We start from the raw sequence: 23,238 nt of genomic DNA, 5'->3' as shown, positions 1-23,238 counted from the left end.
TCATCATATTTGATCTCTCAGTAGCATTTGACATAACTGGTCATTCTTTCTTTCTATGAGGTTGAACTATATGAAATTTCTGGTTTTGTAGGTCTAAAGGGACTTAGGTAATTTCATTTGGCTCAATATAATAATAATAGTTTTATTAACTTCCATGATACCAGTGTCCAGAGTTTTATTCCTGCCTCAGTATCTATTCCCTATCAGTTTTATTCCTACTTTCATCACCTTTGCTTAACTCTCTCACAAGCTTTACTTTGTACTCTTGCTACAATCTCCCTCCAGGTGATCTCATTTGTTACCATGGTTTAAATACCCTTTGTGCTGATGTCTCTTATATTTATTTTGTGAGTTTCCTCTCCTATGAGATCCAGATACATATATGCAACTACCTACTCACCATCTACTTTTGATACCTAATAAGCATCTCAAACTTCAGATGGCCAAAAGAGAATTTTTGGTTTTAGCCTGACATGCTCTTCTCCTAGTCTTCTTCATCATAGGAATGGCACCATGGCATTGTCAATACTCAAGCACAAAGACTAGGAGTCATTCTGGATTCTAGCCTTTTCTATTTTCTCCCACACCTAATCTATAGAAAGTTATTTTCCTCTAACCCCCCAAATAATAGCACATTCCATCCACTTGTTTCCATTTATAGTACCAAAAGCCTAGAACAGGGGTCCGCAATGTTGGCACTACTGACATTTTAGGCTGAATCATTTTTCATTGTGTGGAGATGTTGTGTGCATTATCAGGTACTTAGCACCATCCCTGGCCTCTACCTATTAGGTGCTAGCAGCATCCCAGTCCCCAATTGTGACATCCAAATATGCCCCCAGGCATTGCCAAATATGCCCCAGGACCAATTGGCCCCTGGCTGAGAACCTCTGCTCCAGAGCAATCTGTCACCACCTCGTACCTGGGTAAGAGCAGGTCTTCTCGCTTCCACTTTTGACCTCCTACATGCAATTCTTCACATACTAGTAAGATGAGTTGTTTTTAAATCATAAATAAATTCATGTCGTTTTCCTGATTAAAACATTTTACTCAGAATAAAACCAAATTCTTTATGTGGTTATAGCCATTGTTCACATCTCTGATTTCATCTCATATAATTCACCAGGTTCCAACCCCACCATTCCTCAAACGTACTAGGCTTGTTAGATTCTAAGATCCTTTGAACTTGTTCTTCCCTCTGTCTGGAATACTTCTCTTACCAACTCAGATCACAGCTTAAATGTTTCCTCCTAAGAAAGTAGATCATAGACAATTTATGTAAAAGATCCTGCATCCTACCACTCACAGTTGTGCTCTATGACATTTTCTTCTTAGCCTTTTCACCAACTAGGATTATCTCATTCATTTATTTGTTTGTGTTTATTGACTGCAGATTTCCAGTAGACTGTAAGCTCTGTAAGAGCAAGGAGCTCTATAAAAGCACTATCTTTCTTGTTCACCACAGAACTCTTCATGTATATTATTTGTTGATCAAATAACTAGATAAAAATTCAAACAAGCAATTTTATATTAATGTGAGTTTGAATCACATTATGGATAATAGTCACAGCTGGATGTGCCAGCAATCGACTATAAGCTCTTGGGTGATGTTGTAATAAAATAATAATAAATCCTAGCTGTATGTCTCTCTATTAGGTAATCTTCTGGTTCTAAAATTTACCTGGTAGCTCCTCAAATCTCTTGATTTTATCATGTTCCATCTATGTATAAAATAGTATCTTGACACTTTTCCTTTTCTTTGCAGAATAATTGTCAGGATTCTCCATGGTGATGGGTACGAGTTATTTCAATAACTGACTTTCTTTGCTTTCCCTAGCATAAAGTTTCCAGAAAACAAAAATGGAGTCAAAAAGTTTTGTGTGGAGTCTGCTGAGAAATCCAGCAATCCACTAATAATAGCTATCTCAGGATTAATCTACAATGTAGATGAAGCATTCACCTAAAAAAAGTACCTTTGACTGAATATATCTTTGATTTTTCAGTATGGTAAGCTTGGAGATATATTCAGTGTAACAACTCTTCACCAAATATTTGTAAAGAGCCTACTGTGTGCCGGGAAGTGCTCTGGGGTTTGTGCAATTTCACTAATCATTTCTCCTGCACTTGTAATCTGATGTTTAGATTATCCAGTGAATTTTTTATTCCAGATATTTTATTTTTCCATTTTAAAATTTACATTTCTTTATTTTTTATTTTCATCTCTCTGCTGATATTCTCCATCTGTTCATTCTTATGACCATGCTTTATGTTCTTAAATGTACTTATAATAACTGCTATAAAGTTGTTTTAATTCCAACATCTGGATTTTCTCGAAGTCTATCTTTATGTACTGGAGAATTTTAAACAGAAAAGTGATATACTCTGAAATTATGAGGTTTCTTTTAAAGTACTACTCTGAATGTAGTAAGTGAATCTTAGGGGTATGCATATCAAAGAATGGGCACCATTTATGAGGATAACATTATAGTCAGATGAGGGAAGATGGTTGTTTGGTTTTGGGTGGTAGATACCACTACTGTGGAGGAGATGGTTCTGACAGCGGGGTCTTAATAATAGATTGGAATAGATTATAAAAACACACTTTTTATAATTAGTCCACCCAGACTAGATATCTTTTGTAATCAGTCCACAGGAATTACTTTTCTCTTATTAGCAGAGACGTGCACATCTGTATACGTAAGACCTTGCAATGGAGTAATATTTGCAAAAATATCACTTTGGGTCTGATGAGTTCAGACAACAAAGTTTAGTAAGACGACAAAAAAAAAAGAGCATTTTTAGTAGCCTGAGTGCTAATGAGCAATAAAGGCCAAAGGATGGCCTTAGCATTCGTTGCTTTAAAGCAGTAGTTCTCAACTGGAGACAAATTTGCCCCCTGGGGGATAGTTGGCATTATCTGGAAACATTTTGTGAATGTCAAGATCAGTGAGGAGTGGGGTGCTACTGGCATCTAGTGGATAGAGGCCAGGGATGCTGCAAAACATTCTACACTATCCAAAGCAAGTCCCCATGAAAAAATAGTATCCATTCCAAATGTCTACAAAGCCTGTTGAGAAACCCAGCCTTAAAAATTATTATTTATAAGAACAGGAAACCCCTAATATCTAAAATCTAATATTATGTTCAGACTCATGAGTATCTTCCCATGACCTGATGTTAAGAAAACTTTGTTCATAGTGTATGTTTTTCTAATTCCAATAAATCATAGTGCCTTACAGCGTTAATAAGGCAGAGGATTATTTCATTTGAAGTAGATCGCTTTAACTTGCTTAAAAACAAATACTCGTTTTAAAGATACAGTCCTGATTTTTACTTTAAAACCCGTTTGTATTCTGCAATTTCCAATTCAAGTTCTCCCAGAAAGTGCAACTCCATTACTAGTGATATCGTGTTCCATGGAACTGAAAAAACATGGAATGCTGAGCCTTGGGTCCCCCCAAGTCAGCATTTTAAACTCCGCTGATCTTACAGTAACAGCTTGCCCTCTTGCTTTGAAGATTACTGCTGCTATCTTCGAGGAGGGCTGCATGCCTCTGCACCAGGCCAACAGGTAACGCAGCAGGTTCAGTCGGGCCTCGCTACGGCCCCAAGCACAACTCTAAACTCTCGGAAAACACCACTCATTCGAAGGCGGGCGGAGCGGGGTGTAAGGGGCGCCCCAAAACCCCTCCCCGAGCTGCGGCCACGCCACAACTGTGGGTTGGAGGGGGCGGTCCGGGCGGCCGGCGCAGGCGCTGGCCTCCGCGCGCACCCCAACGCCAGCGCTCAACCTCCGCGGCTGGGAGGAGGGCGCGCCAGCTGCGGCCGCCAGGGCCCGCCCCTTCGCCTTCCCGAGCGGGCGGACGAGCCGGCGGCGCGGGGAGGCGGGGCGCGGCGGCCTTGGAGCTGGCAGACGCTCAGGGGAACATGGCGGCGGAGGAGTCGGCGGTCCCGGCGCTCTCCAGCGGCGGCGGCGGAGTGGGCGCGGGGACCCCGTCGGGTACGGTCCCTGTGCTCTTCTGTTTCTCTGTCTTCGCGCGGCCCTCGTCCGTGCCCCACGGCGCCGGCTACGAGCTGCTCATCCAGAAGTTCCTCAGCCTGTACGGCGACCAGCTCGACATGCACCGCAAATTCGTGGTGCAGCTCTTCGCTGAGGAGTGGGGCCAGTACGTGGACCTGCCCAAGGGTTTCGCGGTGAGCGAGCGCTGCAAGGTGCGCCTCGTGCCGCTACAGATCCAGGTGGGTCCTGCAAGAGGGCCGCGCGCCCCACCGCCGCTCCCGGTCCCCGTGCGTCCCTGTCTCTGCCGCACTCCTCAGGTGCCCCGCGCCGCGCGGACGCCGGGCCCTGTGCGCCTCGCCGGCTTGGAAGGGCCGCTCGCTATCGCAAGCGGCAGGGACGGCCCAGAGAATGTGTCCGTCCAAAGGTGACGGTCACCAGCTGTCCTCGGTCGAGGCGGGGGCGTGGGCCTCCCAGCTGGTGGCGGCGCGCGCGAACGCCCCCACGTGTCTGGTCCTCAGCCGCTCGCCTCCGCTTTGTGTGCCAGGAGCGAGTCCATCCTCCTGCGTAACCAAAGCGCTGTGCACTAGTGGCTGTGCTGTTATTAGGGGTGATGCGGCATTGGGGTGGGGGAAGAGAGTATGGAGAGTATTGGGTTTAGGGTCTGTTCCCCAGAGTTGTGTTCACCACTTGATGAAACCCAAAACTTCGGTAGTCAGACCCTTTCTTTCCCCCGCCTCCCAGCTTTCAGTTTCTAGACTTTAAGCTTCCCCTAACCTAAAGTAAAGTAACCATTTGCTTAAGCGTTTCCTAGCTGTTAACTGAATCATTTAAAAAGTCATTTGACTCCAGGACTGCAATACCCTCTTAATATTAACTTTAGCTAGACCATGATTTCCTGCTCGTGCTGGCTGACAAAGTTATTATATCTGGGGATTTTTTTTATAGCTTTTTAATTTTTTTTTTAAAACAGCGGTCAGTCTCCCGTCCCTTTTTTAAACTCAGAGGATTCACTGGAGGATTTACATTTTTGAAAAGAAAAGATGTATACTTTAGTACTACACCATCAACATTTTTCCTTTGCTGGAGAAACTGGTAAGCCATTTCTTCGGAAGACCAAACTGAAATGTGGGATTCGAGGTTAGAAGTGTTGTTTTCTCAGGATCATTCTCCAGTTGGTTTATTTTTCAGTTATAGCCAGTTGTGGAATTGGTCTTATATCCTATCATCCCAGCATTCATGCCAGAAGCATCCAAAGCAGGTACTTTAACCTGGATAAAGTTCCCCTGCTCAGACAAAGGCTTTAAGGGTCCATTGTCCACCTCTGCAGAGCCTAGAGGAAGGCAAGTGGTCTCTGATGCCTAGCTGTCCTTATGGAGAATATGGAGGATTGTGGTTCGTAGGTGTCTACTAATCCCCGTTCTTGTCTTTAGGAGTTTTATGTGGCAGTTAGAAAAATAGTCACTGGGGTGTCTGTTCACTGTGTTGAACCCCTGAAACTAATATAATAGTGTATGTCACAAATAACTGAAAAGTAAATTTACAATAAAAATTAAAATAAAAATATTTTTTTAAAGAATTTTCATGGCTGGCACCTCTCTGCAGCCTTCCTTGTCAGTCTATTTAGGTTATTGCTGCCAAAATACCTAAGAAGTTGGATGCACCTTGAAAAACCCATTATTAAAGTCAAGAATCTAAATACTAACTGAGGAGATCTGGAACTGTTTGAGGATGCAGACTTTTTTGTGATGATTTCAATGATACCCTGTGGTGGTTGGGAGGGAGGGTGGGCTGTTAACCTGATAAGACATAATACCAAACCAGTGGCCCCCCTGCCATCTAACGTTCCCCCCCCCCCAGGATAGAATTCTTTTATTTTGAAAAATTCAAGGCCTGGGCCTGACAACTTTTTAACTAAACATCCTTATATGTGTATACTTGAAATATCTGGTACATTATCAAAAGGCATTATGTAATCCAGGTCACTTGTGGATTTTGAAATATTTTGCTTGGTATAGGAGATAAGATATAGTTATTTTTCATAATTATGTTTAAAATAATAGCACTACCCTTTTTTATCTTTTAAAAAATTATTTTCACTAAATAGCCTAAGAATTCTTAAGTATCTATTACATAATGCTTTATATATTTTTAAATTAGAAACATTTTTATATTATCTTTAAGTAATCATAGTATTTTGACTTCTTTAGCCAGGTGCCTTGAAAACAGAGAAAGTGGAAGGATACGCAAACATACATAAATGCACACACACACACAACACACTTCCCACATGAACGAGGGGAGACCAAAAAAACCCCAGAATTTATTTATTAAAAATTATGTATTTATTCTTACATGTTTAAACTTCAGTCAACTTCAAAGTACTCTTCATTTGATGTAATACAGCTATCGGGCATTTTTCCCACGGCTCAAAACAGTTTTTTGAATTCATCAATTTTGATGCCTTTTTGTACTTCTGTTTTTTGTTTCACATCTTCCATTTGCAGCAGATGTTTCCTTTTGAAGACTTTTCATCCGGGGAAACAAAAAAAAAAGTCACTTGGGGTGAGATAAGGTGAGTGGGGGGTGGGCAAGGAGGTTATGCCATTTTTGGTCAAAACCTGCTGAACGCTAAGCACAGTGTGGGCAGGTGCGCTTATAAATCACCCATCATGAAATGGGTAAATGCATTGAAAGTCTCCAAAAAAAATAAAAATAAAAAATCACGGAAGCCAAACACAGCCTCTCAGAACAATGCCAGCTGGTATACAGATGGGTTCCTAAAACCTCACCTAGTGGCGGATGCCTGTACTACAAGGGGCCTGTCCTCCAGAAGATAATTCCAGGGGTTTTTTGGTGGGGGCGGGGCACAGGGGCCCACCTCATAGTCATATACCTGATACCTATTTCTGTATGAGAAAATACACAAACAGTCTCCCAGAAGAAAAGTGCAGCTATTTCTTTTCATGACTTTTATATATATTTTTTAGAACACAGCTGTATAATCCTAGAGGCATGGACATTTTATGGCTAGAGGAGGCCATATTGTTCATTCCACAAACATTTGAGTGGCAGCTCTAACTGCCTGACAGGTGAATGCAGACATGAAGAAGACCTAATTCTTTTCTTACCTAATCTAACTTCATTTTGCAGAAGAGCAGAACATACAGGGAACTGCTCAAGATTCCATGGTAATGGTGGAGATAGCAAAGCATGGGAAGGTCCTCCTTTTCAGCTGACTATAGGAGTCTTGAAAATACCAAGCAGAATGGGAAACAAGCCATAGACTTGAGCTTGTAGATCATTTGTTTTGATGGTGTTCTTTGGAATAGGTGTCTGTCACTTGGGAAGACTCAAGGCGGCCACGCTCCTGGGATGGTAGGCCCCTTCCTTCTCCCAGAGGCAGGGACAAAAAGAGCCTAAGTTAGGCCACGTATAGGTCAGAGCATAAATAATGTTACTGGTTATTTCTGCAAACGTAAGCGTCAGCCTCTGTGGCACTGGCTCACATACTATATACTCTAGAATGTATTGTCCACGTACATACGGGTCTGAGTTTGCTTCTCTGCTTGTTCTGACTGCCATTGCTAGTGACCCTGTAAAACAGTGGGTGCTTGTGCCACACTGTGCACCCATGTTTGGTTAGCAGTTCTATGCGGACTGATCTTTAAGACCCCCATTGCCAATTTTAAGCTGTGGTAACTTTTTAATGTCGTCTTTTCTGAAATATTCTGTTACAGGCTGCTGAAGAGAGCTCTTGTTTCAAGCATGGTTTATGTGTCTTTAGCTTTGTCAGAACGCTCCAAGTCCGAGGAATTTGGAGACCTGGGAGAAGAAATGTAAATGAGAGGATTATGCAGTAGGAATTTAGGTCACCTTTATGACTTACAAGTTTTAATTTCCCAAAAGGTAGTTGCCATGTTTTAACTAATAGAAACATTCACCTCTGGAAACTCATATAAATTTGATATCATACCACCACCAGTGTGTTTTCCAGCTTTGTCACCAGGGGAAGCGGAGCCCCAGTAGAAGAGAGGAAGAAATAGATGCGGTGAGGACGCCAGTGAGAGGACTTTGCCTCTGCAGGTGGAAGGGAAGGCTCTGACAGCTTTGTGTGGGCAGGAGATAAGAGCTTCCCTGGGAAGGTTATTTTGACCTTTTCCTGAGATGGCTAATTGGGAAGGGATTTGGCTCCAGCCTTCACTTTCTTGGAAGTTTATTACTACTGTTATTATTTTAAACACAGGCATGGACATTTTATAGCTAGAAGAAACCCCAGAGTTCATGGTGGGAAGGGAGCAAAGGCAGGGTTTGTAAAGAAGAGGAAAAGGAACCTGCTCCCCTTGGGCTTGCTAGTTTGAAGGTGTGATTTTTTAATAGGGAACATTTACCATGAGAGCAGGTAGAAATGCTCTTTTGCAGCCTAAATTAAAAAGCCCAAATCCTGTTTTGCCAGAAACAGATCATGTAATTGTAAGTCTTTTGGTGGCATTTGGAAATCTACTCTATGAATCATTTTCTTAGTTCTGCAGACTGTGTTAACAAGTTAGGCAATATTTGTGACTGTGTATGTGCGTATTTCTTAGTGGATTTTAGTAATAAATGGTACTTTTAACCTCATTACAGAAAAAGGTTTTTTAACGTGTGCTGAACTTCAGAGTGTAGTGTGTGTTTCCTATATGAAAGGCATATCACAATAGCCTAATACGTTTATTGATTGATTACATGAAGCTCATGTGATCCTTGAAATAGCCATATGAGGTAGAGACTTTTTCTTGCTTTGTTACAGGTTAATAAACAGCCATTTGGCGATGGCAGTGGATTTTGCCTAATTTCATAGAACTGAAATGGGTGAGATTGAGATTTGAACTCAGATTCTAATGTCCACAGGGTGCGTATGCTCTGGAGGGAGCCTGGTAACCCAGGGCAGTCACATCGCACAGACCTCGGTTTTAAGTGCGTCAGTACGGGAGCAAGGTCTTACTGTAGCCGGTAATCAGACTTCCTTGGAAACGCTTCTGCGTGAGATAATGGTGCCCTCTGTCCTCTTCTGGACTCTCCCACAAGCTGATTATGCCTATTTGGTGACTATTAAAGGCTGCCAAAATTTCGAAAACATCACATTTACAATTTGAAACTTTAATCATTCCTAAAGATATATATAGCTTGTACTCAACTGTGGTAGTTCACTAGGCAGCTGCTGTAGCAAAGTACCACAGATATAGTGGCTTATACAGCAGAAGTGTATTTCCTCGCAGTTCTGTAGGCTAGAGATCAGGGTGTTCTTCTGAGGGCTATAAAGGATGATGGGGTCCCTGCCTGTGTCCTGGCTTTCGGTGGTTTGTTGGCAGTCTTGGCATTGCTTGGCTTACAGACACTCCACCCTGATCTCTGCCTTCAGGTTCGCAAGGCCTCTCAGTCCAAATTTCCCCCGTTTTATAGGGACACTAGTGTTAGACTAGGCACCCACCCTACTCCATATGACCTCATCTTAACTAATTATATTCTCAAAGACTCTTTAGAAATAAAGTCACTTTTGGAAGTACTGGGGGTTAGGAATTCAACATGTGAGTTTTGGGGGACACAATGCAACATATAACATTCACCATGTATTCTATGGAGAGAACAGAACTGGTGCACAATTCACCACTGAGCAAGGCCAGTCACCCTGTATGTGCCTGTCGTGAGTAACAGGGGCACAGAGCAAGGGAGGGGGCAGATTCCTTGCCCAGATAGAAGCCTTTGTTAGAAAATAGAGCTCAGATAGCAGTGCGGTGATTGGGGGCAGGGGTAGGGGGATGGAGGTGAAAGAGGGTATAAGGGAAGATAAGTGGTAATGTAAGAAAGAATAAAAAATGTAAACAGTACAAACAAAAATGATACAAGCAATTGGAAATTTTAACACTAAGGATTTGGTGGTATTAAGAAAGAAAATAGCACCTGTGGTCATGGAGGAGGATAAATACTGTCATGATAATGGTAATAATGAGCCTTTTGGATGGAAAGCCTTTTGAATATGAAATCCAAGGTCAAAATCCCAGCTATGACAGTTCTTAAGAAAGTGGACAAAATGTTTATGCTAGAAATTGATCTCTTAAACTCTTGCTTGAGGAAGCCATTGGCTGTGATCAGCTCTTGGTATTTAAATATGTGTGTGAATTTTATATTATTTATGTTGTCTGTAAAGTTTTAAGACAAATTCATGAGTCAAATAAGAAGTCCCTGAATTATAGTCAGTGTGTAATTTAGCAAAAGCTTTTGGAATTCATGTGGATTTGGGGTGGGTAGATGGTTAGTTGGTCATGATTAAAGATTTTCAGGGTTGGTTTTGTTTTGTTTGTTTGTTTGTTTATAGCCTCAAAGCCTCTTTCTTGCTTTGTAAGTTATGCAGGTTATTCATAAAGTAGCATCCTTCCCCCGAACTGCCATAGCCTAGGGAGACCATTTTTTTTTAAACAAACTTTTTATTTTAGAATAGTATTAGATTTACAGTAAAGATAGCACAGAGAGTTTGCATATACTTAAGTCTAGTGTAGCTTCTTCCCCCCACTACTGTGTCATAGTTTTCACAACAAAGGAACCAATATTAGTATGTTACTATTAACTGAACTCCACACTTGATTCATATTTCACTAGCTCCTCCCTGTTGCCCTTTTCCTGTTCCAGGATCTGATCCAGGATACTAATTACATTTAGTTGTCATGTCTCCTTAGTCTTCTCTGGGCTATGACAGTCTCTCAGACTTTCATTGCTTTTAGTGACCTTGACACTTTTGAGGAGTACTCTTCAGATATTTTGGTAGTATGTACCTCAGTTTTGGTTTATCTGATTTTTCCCCTCATGCTGAGACTGGAATTGTGCGAGTTTGAGAGGAAGATTATGAAGGTCGTTCTCACATTATATCAAGGCCACGTACTAGCAACAGGACATCACTGATTACCTTCATGTTAATCTGGTTGAGGCAGTGTTTGCCAGGTTTTTCCACTATACAGTTACCCTTCTCCCTCAGTGCTCTAGTCTGAGGAAGGAAATTATTAAGTGCAGGTCACATTCAAGGGAATGTCAAGAGTTAACCTCCAGCTCCTTGAGAGAAGACCATCTAGGCATTTTTGGTTCACTAAATTATAACCGGTCACCTAGGCATAAAACTTGTCTTGCCACTTTATCTCTATGGTTTCTTTCTTTGTTTACAAAGGTTTATAGATGATGAGTCCCTAGTCTAGGAAGGTTTTGCAGAGTGGTGAGGATTTTAGGGCTGCATTTTCTGACCTCAGTCTCTGTCTGATATGACGTAATCCCGATGAGGTGCCCTATCCACAGATCAGGATGCCTCCCCACCGGGAGCGCCAGGTTAACAGGGACCCCGGTGAACCGCAACTCTGAATATTTCGGATTTCTGGGTAGGTAAGGCTTTATTTCTTAAAGTGTCCAAAATGTGTTTGAACACTTTGACCGTTTTATATTGCAGTCCTGAAATGTTATATAATTTAACATTTTTTTTAATGGGTGTGCTAAAATGATACTGCCCCAATTTATAAGTTTTGTACAGCTTGTTACTCCTTCAGTAGAGGTCTAGGTTGTAGAACAAATTGAGTTTTGATCTGCTTTTATTGCATATTAAATCTTTTCTCTGTCAGCTCTCATTTCTTACAGCTCTCAGTTTGCCTGTCTCTTGCAGTTTCTGTTTTCTTTTGTTTTTTTATAACCATCGGTGAATTTAGAATCCAGACAACCACACTTACTCGGAATGTATAGAGTTAATCAGTATAATCTGAGATAAGATCTGTGATCTAAGCAGGTATAAACTGTGTGTTAGTGCATGGCTCTGCAACACAATTACGCAATTGCCAGGGGTTGTATTTGCATGCTTGCTGGTTTTCCCCTGTCCTGAGTGGCGAGATTGGTTGCGTTGCATTACTGTAATTTGAAACAGGCCTGTTGCAGGTAAACTGCTTTTCATAGTGCGCCCTAAACACATTGCAAGTGACTAGGGACCCTTGGTTCAAATTAATAAGAAGAAAATATGTAGATTTTGAGCCTTTGTAACCAAGATTTAAAGTTCACTGAGAATTTAAAATACAGAGTGATTCTTTTTAAAATAGTCCTCTAAGTACATATAATACATGTACTAATATACTATATATATAAAATATTCACTGCTTTTGAAAAATGACCAAAATGGAGGCATAATACTTGCATTAAAATTTTAAGGAAGCAACCATAGAATATATAATTTAAGGTGCTTGAATATTTATTTTAATTATACTTTATTGGCAAATTAGGAACACCCTATTCATAGTGTTGGAATTACAGATGGCACTTGTTCTGACATGAACTTGGTATTGCATTGCGCATGGTTAATCGGTGCACATCTATAGTATTAACACCAGCAGGAGATTACAGTGCCAGAGACTCTCAGACCAGGACATAGATGAATAAAGAAAAAGCTGATTAGAGCAGTCATACTTTTAAGGATAAAAGATTCCTTTTATTGATTCCCTTAATTCCTATAGTAATGGCTCGCTGAGGGAACGCTGTGCACAGAAGCATGAGGGCTGTCTAAGGCCAGGCTGGTGGTGAAACCACCGCCATATAATCGGGGCACAGGTTCCTGTAGAAAAGTATTAGTGATTATCATCTGCTGGTGGCTTTAGAGCAAAACAGGTGAATTCGAGGGGCGGCGTAGAGGTGGCTAGGGAGAGTAGTGGTGGGAGTTCATTCAGGACCAAGGAGCTTTCTGTAGCTTAAGAAGGTGGAAGGAAAAGCACCATGGGCTTTTAAGAATCCAGTGAGGTTAAATTCCTGTTTTCAGTAGTAATTTTCACTTTGTGGGAGGTTCATGTTAGACCCAAATTGTTAGAGTTGACCAACTACAGCAATCTGAAGCCTGGTATCCTAATACCCAGTTTTCATCTTAAGTCATTGACTTTCCTGATTTTGATAAATACGTTTGAAAACACAAACATCAAATTTATGTCTGTCCATTTAACAGTGATGATGTGCTTGGCATCATTTCATTGTAATTTTTCTGAACTCTTTAAGTTATTCTTAAAAATAGCATCATGATATTTCTATCCTGATGACAGGGAATAATTCTGGATTTGTTTCTGTCTGCCTTTTCAGTTTTATGTTCCATGGTCTCTACAACAGATTATTTTAAATTTTACTTTGTACGTGTAAGCAAGGCCATAATCAACTTTAAGTTTTTTACTGTTGTAACATTAGTTTTTATTATAAAAGTAATATATATTTTTAAATAGCATTCAGGAAATGTTTTTTAAATAGCACTTGGAAAATATAAGAAAGGTATAAAGAGAAAATATTACTAATACCCCTCACTATTAACTACTTATTGTTTTCATATATTTGCTTCAACTTTTTATTCACATTTTTTCATTATTGAAATACTGTTGAACAGTTCTCTGTTTTTTATTATTAACATTAGATCATAAGCATTTCTTTTTAGGTAGTGCAAATTTTTTGAGAACATATGTGCATATGCTATTTTAATTAGCTAAAAAAATGTTTTGTGAATGTGTTGAAATTTTTTAAGTCATTTCTGTATTGTTCGTCCTGGGCTTATTGCTAATTTTCACTATGAAAAGCAATTCAGTGAACATCTTTGTGGATAATTTTTTTCCTGTAATTTAAATCATTTCTTTTGGATAATAGTTGTAGAAATTGACTGGGTCAAACAATAGGAACAGTTTTCTTCCTTTACTGACCTCCATTGAAAATAAATGTCATTGTATAATGAGTGCTAAATCATTTTTTCTTTTCTTCAGCTCACTACCCTGGGAAATCTTACACCTTCAAGCACTGTGTTTTTCTGCTGTGATATGCAAGAAAGATTCAGACCAGCCATCAAGTATTTTGGGGATATTATTAGTGTGGGACAAAGATTGGTATGTTTGTTTATTTTTTCCAGTTTACTGAAGCATTAGCTACATCATATATACACACCTATATGTATTGCTAATTATCTTTGTGGGTTTTTTGTTTGTGTGTTCTTTTTTTTTTTTTCAGTTACAAGGGGCTCGGATTTTAGGAATTCCAGTTATTGTAACAGAACAGTACCCTAAAGGTCTTGGAAGCACTGTTCAAGAAATTGATTTAACAGGTGTAAAACTGGTACTTCCAAAGACCAAGTTTTCAATGGTACTACCAGAAGTAGAAGCGGCATTAGCAGAGATTCCTGGAGTCAGGAGTGTTGTGTTATTTGGAGTAGAAGTAAGTACCTTTTGTTAGGCTTTGGATATATCATTTGTAAAGAACTTGATTCCAGAATGCATTTTTGTATATAGAGTACCGTGTAGATGGTAATCATGATGAAAAATAGCCACCATTTATTAAGTGTTGACTCTATGCATGGCACTGATCTAAATACTGTGTGTATTCATTCATTAAAGTCTCATAGCAACCCTCTGAGCTAAGTACTCTTGGTCTCTTGTGTTAGTAGATGAGGAAACTAAAACACAGATGCTGTATAACTTGCCCAAGTTCATACATTTAGTTAAGGGATGGAGCTTAACTAAATGGAGCTGGATTTCAGTCTAGGTTGATGAATTCTTGGACCTTTACTTTTAACCATTGCTTTTGGAACACATTTTCACCAAAGGCATTATTTTTATGTCTTGTAGGATTTCACCTTGGATCACATTTTTGCTTCAAAAAATTTAGAAGTCATGTAGTTCATTGTCATTCACATTTGAAGCATATATATATATATATATATATATATATACTTTTTCAAGGAAAAAATACTCATGGATTCCTAATGCTGATTAAAATGATTTCTTTGTTTGTTTTTTGTGGACATGTGCAAATAGAATATGTGTTGATTTATAGCTTTTCAACAACTATTGAACTAAAAATTTTAGTTATTTTAAAAACTATGGAAGCAGTGAAATCCAAATAATATTAATTGAATACACTTCTGATGTTTTGATAGTAGGTTTTATCAGTAGAAAGATGTTTCAGGTTTAAGTGTATATGTAAATATCTCATTAATGACAGCCTAGACAAAGCCCATTTGTATAAATGTCACACCAGATGCTGTTGCTGACTTTCGCACTTTTTGGTCCTTCATCATTATCAGACCTCACACCTAATGAAAACCATCATTGGGCTGTCCTCCAATGCAAATTTTAATGAGATGTCAGTTGATAATTCTCCAGAGCTGTCCTGTTATATAAGGACAAGGTTGACATCATGGCATTATTGAACAATGTCTGCTTTCATTTGTTGTATAGTCCAGTTATCATTGGAGCATGTTTTTACTCTGTGTTTTCCACTAAATATTTACAAGTTTAGTACTAAGAGAGATGGAGCCTGTATAATATATTTGCTGGTATATATACTGGGTATTTTCTGCCTGTGTCACAAGTTATTTTTCACTTGGCCTACCTTTATTCCTGGGTGCCTTGTAACAGCTCAGTTTTCCCACTGCTTTCTCAATCTGCAGTACTGCAGACTCATCCTTTGTGTTAGGCACTTGGTGTGAATTCAGAAATAAACCCAACAGTGAGTGGCATCAAAACTAAGTGGTAGTCGTCAGCTGTATGAAGGTCATCCAGATGACATAGAGGAAAATCTTTTACAAATTTCTCACAGAGCTCTAAGAATATGGTGAAGGAGCCTATGATATAATCCAATTCTTGACTTTACAAGTGGAAACCAAAGCCAGAGATGCTGTCTACACTCAAGATCACTTAACAAGTTAAGAGGCAAACCTAGGTAGAGAAGAGGGTAGTACTCTCTCTGCTTTGTTGTGTGGTTGCACATTTGTAAGATACTTGCAGTTTACTGTGTTGTTATATATGATTTCTTGACTTCTCCTAGACTCACGTGTGCATCCAACAAACAGCTCTGGAGCTAGTTGGCCGAGGTATTGAGGTTCACATCGTTGCTGACGCCACCTCATCGAGAAGCATGATGGACAGGATGTTTGCTCTTGAGGTAATTGTCCCACTGTAAAATAAATCATTTATCAAGTCTTCCAAACAAGTTTGAGGGGCATTGAGTGTTTAACAATAATGAAAGATTTACCTCATAAATTTGAGCGTAGTTGAACAGTATCAGATTCACTGATTTCTGGAGTCTGGCCTGTGCGTTGACCAACCTTTGAGGTCTTGCCTCCACGTCCTGTTTTACATCTGTCGTCTCCTTAGGCTTAGATCACCTGTTACGCCAAGAGCTTCTTATATCTGTCATAGCTTTGCTGTAGCTTTGTGCATGAATTTAGAAGAATTCCAGTAAGCTTAATCTGAACCACTTAGAGATTTGCAAATTAAAAACAACTCCCCAAGGTTTAACTCAACCAAGATCTAGCCAAACCTGGGGCGTAGTGGGCCTAAGCCTGATTCAGCCTCATATTAGATGTCCCCAGACTTGAATTTCTGGGGACAGGAAGTGTGCCTGACTAGATACCACTGACATAGAGTGTCCCATGCCTCTCTGCATTAGAGTGTCAAGATGTGTATCACAGAATGGGGATTCAATGATTTTTTGTCAGTGTTGCATGACAGTAGTCTTACTTAAGCATTTTCAATTCCAAGACTATTGAAAAGCAAACTAGCACATAATCCTTTGAAACATCCACTCCATATTGTGGAGATCTCCTCGTCCCCTTTTTCTCTCCTTCCCTCCCTCTCTGTCTCTCTCTCATGTTTAATTCTAACTCTGTAATAATTTTTACAGTAATGTACATGTAGATTGAGTTGCCAAGTTCTTTAACTCATTATCCGTTCTCTATAGGGTTGCTAAGTCATCTTTGTAGCCTAAAGTGTTCCGTGGGGTGGTGCGCTAGGGCAGATGAGAAAGAGTCGGGCAGGAGGGGGACGGGTCAGTGGGGAGGGCTGGTGCACGAGCAGGTGGGGAGCTGGCTAGCTGCAGCGTTTGCTTTAAGGCCTGGTTGGCCATCTGTTCACTATTTTATTCCTGGAGCAGTGAGTCCTGTTTTGGGATTACAGGTGGATATAGTTTTATTAATTTCTGTTTAACTATTTTTAAGTGTACCTGGACTGTTGGATTCTCTGGTAGGTAGGTACTCTTGCTTTGTCTTATCTCAGCAAGGATCTTTAAGCTGTTCTTACAGCCATGAGTTAATCAACTTCCACTTTTCCCATTTCCTCAGTAACCTGAGTTTAAACACTTCCACTGTCAGATCCTCACAGCTCTTTTCCTCTGTGGATATTTATCTTTCTGGTAATGCTGAGGTCTAGAACTTGAAGTGTTTCCAAGAACGTAAAAACTAAAAACATACAAGGAACAAAAATCTTCCTTGCTTGTAAAGACATTTCAAGGACTTTTGTTCTACAGTCATGTAATTTTTTCAGACACGTCCTTATTATGGCATTTACTACAGAAGATTTTTCATATTTGGCAATCCTGTCTTCTCAGGAGACTCAGAATAAAAACATAGCTATTTATCATCTAAACCTCTTTCCTTGAGAGATAGTCTATAATCTCTGTGATTAGGAGTCCAAACAGTGGAGAGTTAATAATGGGTTTGAATTCAGGTTCTAGTATTTTGTAAATTTGTGCCCTTGGATAGGTTATCTAATATCTATGCCTCAGATTGCTCATTGGTGAAATGAAAATAATTGTGTGTGTGTGTGTGTGTGTGTGTGTGTGTCAGGGGGGAGGGATTGTGAGGATTAAATGAGATAACATATGGGTAGCACTTAGTACAGTGCCTGACACAGCAATCACAAATGTTTGCTGCCACTTTTATTTTTATTGTTGTTATTTGTTGTGGTCTTCATGAAGTTAGTCTTATCAGAAATGTAGAAGCAAGACCAGAAGGGACTAGGCCTGAGAAGTTCAAAGGAAGGAAGGAAGGAAGGAAGGAAGGAAGGAAGGAAGGAAGGAAGGAAGGAAGGAAGGAGGGAGGGAGGGAGGGAGGGAGGGAGGGAGGGAGGGAGGGAGGGAGGGAGGGAAGGAGGGAAGGAGGGAAGGAGGGAAGGAGGGAAGGAGGGAAGGAGGGAAGGAATACGATCTCAAGTGGGTTTGGAAGAGCATGAAGCAAACAGCATTGCCTTGGATAAAAGTGTGGAGGTTGAAAGGGAAAAAAGAATCAGGTTACGTGGTGATGGGGGAGATGTGCTACATTTCAGATTTTTTTTCTTAGTCTGAATTTGATATGGTGGTGTTTCGGTTTGCCCCTAAATTATTGAGAGAAACATTAATTTTTTTTGTTTGTTTTATGACTGTGAAAGTTAAATAGCAGTCTGCCAGTGCCTTCTTTCTCTATTCCTTTAGAGCACAACTGCTGAAGATAATTCCTGAGACCACCCATATTGCCTGTTAAGATTATTATACTGATACAGTTTATAGTTACCATTACTGAAACTTCTGTGCCAAGGGTCTGTGCTACATACTTTATTCAACAGAAATTTTTGAGCACCTACTTTCTATCTCTAAGGCATTGTTGCTTTCCACTAATAATTGTAGAGTTAATGCAGAATAAAAGAGAATAAAACCCTCTCTTGAAGTTGATGTCTTTGTACTTCTGGGGAGTCGTTAATGTTGCTTGGAAATCTGATGGGTTTGTCCCTTTCTTCCTTTGCTCACTTTGAGGCTGTCAAGGCTGTGTGCTCCTGATTTTCCAGTTTGTAGGTCAGAGTAATCATTCCTTTCCTTTGGCCTAGTTGGACTGATGTCGCAAGTGTGAGGAAAAAATATTGGAAAAGAATTAGCCACGCACCCACATTCAGTTAAAACAGCTGGAGTTTTAATTGCCCCTGTATAAGCCAGGAGAGAAAGTGAGTTTGGAAGCAGTATTGTAGGTGTCCTCATAGCTCGGGGTGGTGAGCAGGAACCTGCTGGTGTCTGGAAAAGCTGCTGCTGTTCCCTCCCTGCTCAGGTCCCCTTCCAGGTGGGGGCTGGGCAGGCACTGTGGGAACGTCCACGAGCCTGATTTAAAAACTTTCCATTTTGCTGAGCCATACCTGCCCATACACAGGTTGTTGGCTTGATTATTTTTGAATGTAGTCAGTATTGGCCATATGTCAGTCTTGAAGCTAAGTAATATTGTGCAGGTTTTAGTTTACTAAAGTGTGTTTGTGTGTCTGGAGCATCCTGGCCCAGCCTGCCACTGCGACCTGATTCTGTTGGGCCTAGAGGGGACTGGGCTTGGGTCAGCAGAGCACTGGGGACACTGGCTCTTCCTGCATCATCACATTTCTTCCACAGACCTGGGAACAGCTATCTGTCCTTCCTGCCTCACTAAGGAACTAGAAAGGTTAGCGACCACTGACTTTTGTGGGTATTTTGGAGTTTCTAAAGCACTTCCACTAACATTGAATGTGTGTGATTTGGATTCAGACTTGATACTGAGTCTGTTGATTCAGCGATGAGCAGTAAGGAAAGCAGGGCAGACCAGCCAGTGCGGGGGTGGGGGAGCTGGGGCGGGGCGGGGCGCTGGGTTTGAGTGACTGGACGTACACAGCCAAGTTGCAAATAGCCTTACATTTATTCCCCGCCCTTCTGTGTGAAGCAGGCACACAGTCTTTTGAGATTTCTTTTTTTTTCAATCCTCTCCTGAGGATCTTACAGAGAGAGAGGAAGGAGAAAGGAAGAAAGAGACAAACATTAATGTGAGAGAGAAACATCCATCGATTGCCAACCATGTGTGCCCTGACCGGGGATCATACCTGAAACCTTTTGGTGTACAAGCTGATGTTCCAGCCAACTGAGCCACCCAGCCAGGGTGCAGTCCTTTGAGATTTCTAATGGTTTTGATATGGTAGTCAGGAGCTGACCGAAAAGCAAGGAAGAGGAAATTCATTTCCAGAAGTCTTTAAAAAACTCAAGAGACAACTTACTCCTGACATAAAAGTCACCAGCAGCCTTGCTTTTTTTTCTTCCTCTTTCCTTCATTTTTCCCTGATTTTTTTTTTAATTTCTTGAGAGTTCTGGTCATCTGCTCTGTACTCCCTGCTCTCTGGTTGTCGAGGTCCAAGCTTGCTTTCTCATAAATAAGCTCTGGCTTATACTTCCCTCTGCATCCTTGGGACAAAAAGAAAGGGTCTGTCAGTGGGAAGGCTGGGCCTGTGGCTCTGCAGCCCCCTGAAGGAGGATTTGCTTTTGCTCACAGAGATGTCTTGGCTCTTCAAGCTACTCTTTTCTGATGAGAGACTGACCTGGGTTTTTTCCGCTGATTTGCCTAGAAATTTTTCTAACCACCTCATCTTCCATGGTTCTTACATTGGATGTTTTTTTAGACAACAGTTGGCCCATTTTATTGTTGCTGTTGTTTGATTTTTTTTTCTGTCTAGGGTTTGTGATAACAAATACATCTAAAAAATGAATCTCTACTCAAGAATTCTCTCCTCATCTCCCTTTTCCCTTCACCCATCCCATTTTCTCCACTTTATCCTCTTTGCCTTCCTCCAGCCTTCCCCGCCCCCCACTCTTCCTCCAGTTTCTATCCTTAGTTCTTTATTATGTTTCCACTGGAGCAATTTAGCAAGAATGTTCTTTGACCTGTCAGTGAAATTACACAAACTTAACTTTTATACTTTGCTTTAGTGATTCTAAAAAGTTAATGATGGGGGCAGCAGTGGTCATCATCCAGGGGCAGTTTTTAAACCTCACATGAGGCTCTTCTACTGCTGGTCATTTCATACTGGGTGGAAGGACACAGGTGCTCCATGTCACAGGTTTGTAGACAGAAAAAAGAAATGAGAATCATTGTTTTAAAGTCATTAGCCTTGATTTCCTGTCTACCCCTGGCTGTTTTCTTTTCCTTGTTTCCAGCCCATAGTACTAATATTGAGAATAATCACAGTGCGTGTGAAGCGTGGTTAGTTTGAAGTCTGTCCCCGTCACTGAGTTTGATAGTATGCCTAAGGACCATGGTTTTAATAGACAATACTAATTATTGTGTCCCAGCAAACTTTTTGCTGTTTTAACATAATGTTTATTCTCATGTGTCCTTCTTGACTTGTCTTTTTCTTTTGTAAAGCGTCTAGCTCGAACTGGGATCATCGTGACCACCAGCGAGGCTGTTCTGCTACAGCTGGTGGCTGATAAAGACCATCCAAAGTTCAAGGAAGTTCAGAACCTAATTAAGGCGAGTGCTCCGGAGTCGGGTCTGCTTTCCAAAGTATAGGACGTTTGAAGGATGCACACTACTCACCATTAGGTGACAGGACTGCAAGCCCAGACAGGCTCTTGTCTCTACTAGAATTAAAATGTTAAGTCAAAAGTAGGCTCTTTCTTTGCGCCTCTTAGTAAATCTTAACCAGTTAGACCATTTGGGTACCAGTATTTAGTTATAAACGTCAAAGGCTTCAGGTGCTGCTTATCTTCTTTCTTTCTCAATGCGCTTTTATTTATTAAAAAACAATTATAATGGAGGTGCCTGTTTCATCTATACTGTGTACATTGACCGTAACTTCCAAAAGTGCACTCTAGTGAAATTTTCTTAAATTGTATACCATAATGAAAAAGAAGTACTGATAATAGTTTGACTTTTGTATTATTGTAACATGTATGTTAAAACATTAATGTGGATTCAGTGCTTTTACTTTACAGATGGGTTGAAATGGGATTATTATGTGAGATTTAAAAGCAGGGCTGTGATTTATGCTTCCCTTTCCCATCATAATGCTGTCAGGTTACTGAGTTGCATTCATCTAACCAGATGAAATTATATAATGAATCATTTTATCGTTTTTGATTATACTAATTTTCTTACTTTGGTCACCATCACTAGTTATCTGTTAATGTTCTCTTTTTTTTAGTTGAATCTTTTCCTAGAGAGACTTGTTGGGTCACTGTTTTAATTTTGTAAACAGATGAGAAGATTTGCCATGTTATGTAATTACTGGAATGCTGTTTTAAAATCTTTGAAGTATTACCTTAGCTGAATATCTTTACAAAAATCTTGACTGTATCTTCTAATATGCATAAGATTTACCAAAAAGATAAAGGCTGGATAAAATGTAGGTTTAAATGTTCATGTTTTTGTTTTGATATTTTCTCCACCTACCCTCCAGTTATAAAGGCACCAGTAATGATTTGTTAGTATTAATTTTTTAGCCATTGCTATTCTTCAATAAATTTATTTTCATTAAATACTTATTAGAGGGTTTTAAAACTTTTTAATAATTATGTGAAATATGGAACATTGCTGTCTTTTATATTAAAATAATTAAAGAAAATGTATTATGTGAATGAAATTATTTTGTCCTTAGAACAAAGCTCTATGAGGACTATTCCAGGGATTCTAATATTTATTTAAAGGTATAAAATTTTTTGACATTTATTATCTTTCAACCCATGGGAATGTCCAAAGAAGGGAAACTCTTTGCAGGCCGGGGCAAATGCATCTTACTGAAGAGCCTTCTTCATGATTCAAGAGCAGGAGATAAGTTTGTTCTGGCAGTGGTACCAGACAACGACCTAGCATTCTTTTTGTGGTGTCCTTAAATTTTTTTTTCCAGCAACCTTGTGTGTCAGAAGTATCCAAGATTTTTCCACATTTTAAAGTAGTTTTTAATAAATCTAACTTAGTGCTTTTCAAACTTGAATATGAATGCAGATCACCTGGGGATCTGGTTAAACTGCTGGTTCAGGTTCAGTAGGTCTGGGGTCCAGCCTGACACTGAGTTTCCAACAAAGGCTGGTTTATACCCGTGCTGTTCAGAAGGGACCACACTTTGAGTAGAGTGACTTGTAACAACACCTGTTTTCCTCACTGCACCAGGCCCTTCATTTCTCATCAAATGCCACCACAGTGAAGCCTTTTCAGAGCTAAAACCAACTCTGACCCTCAGTTCGTTTTCTATGGCCACAATCACAAATTACCACAAATTTACTGGCTTAAAACAACACATGGTTAGTATGTTACAGTTCTGTAGGTTAGAAGACTGAAGTGGCTCTTACTGGCTTAAATCCGTCTTTTCCACTAGATTTCAAGCACCCAGAAGCAGAAACCTGTAAAATTCCTATACTCATTCCGGAAACATGTGGGAACCTAGTAAGTTCTAAATATTGTGCTATGTGTTTAGGATAAAAAAAAAAAAAAAAGCCCCTCGGAAACATAGTCTGGTATAAAATCTGATATATCAATAGTATGACCTCTTGGTAAATGTGAATTGAATTAAGTTATGTCAAAGAGTCAGGAATGTCAAATCAAGATTAAAGTTCAGGGTAGCATAATTGTGAATTCTGTCTTCTTTTTTGCAGATTATGCAAAAATGGTGACAGGACATTATTTTAGGAAAACTGAA

The 23,238-nt window shown here is 40.1% G+C and overlaps 1 protein-coding gene across 2 annotated transcripts; it reads left to right on the top strand.

The window, feature by feature from the left end:
- The first annotated feature begins 3,907 nt into the window (after positions 1 to 3,907).
- Positions 3,908 to 22,167, top strand: ISOC1 (isochorismatase domain containing 1). Of its 2 annotated transcripts, XM_054589865.1 has the most exons (6): positions 3,908 to 4,239; positions 13,783 to 13,902; positions 14,024 to 14,227; positions 15,839 to 15,955; positions 19,193 to 19,241; positions 20,967 to 21,027. In XM_054589865.1, exons 1-5 carry the CDS (start codon positions 3,928 to 3,930, stop codon positions 19,235 to 19,237), a joined length of 798 nt encoding a protein of 265 aa, XP_054445840.1. In that variant the 5' UTR covers positions 3,908 to 3,927; the 3' UTR covers positions 19,238 to 19,241; positions 20,967 to 21,027. The 2 variants fall into 2 exon arrangements, with proteins under 2 accessions (XP_054445840.1, XP_054445839.1); XM_054589864.1 differs by lacking the exon at positions 19,193 to 19,241 and having other exon boundaries at positions 20,967 to 22,167.
- The last annotated feature ends 1,071 nt before the right edge of the window (positions 22,168 to 23,238 follow it).

The sequence above is a fragment of the Pteronotus mesoamericanus genome, unplaced genomic scaffold, assembly GCF_021234165.1.
Source record: "Pteronotus mesoamericanus isolate MK-2021 breed Mesoamerican mustached bat unplaced genomic scaffold, CSHL_Meso_final scaffold_167, whole genome shotgun sequence".
Classification (NCBI taxonomy): domain Eukaryota; kingdom Metazoa; phylum Chordata; class Mammalia; order Chiroptera; family Mormoopidae; genus Pteronotus; species Pteronotus mesoamericanus.
The sequence above is the reverse complement of the archived record's forward strand: the minus strand, read 5'-3'. Positions and strand labels throughout refer to the sequence as shown.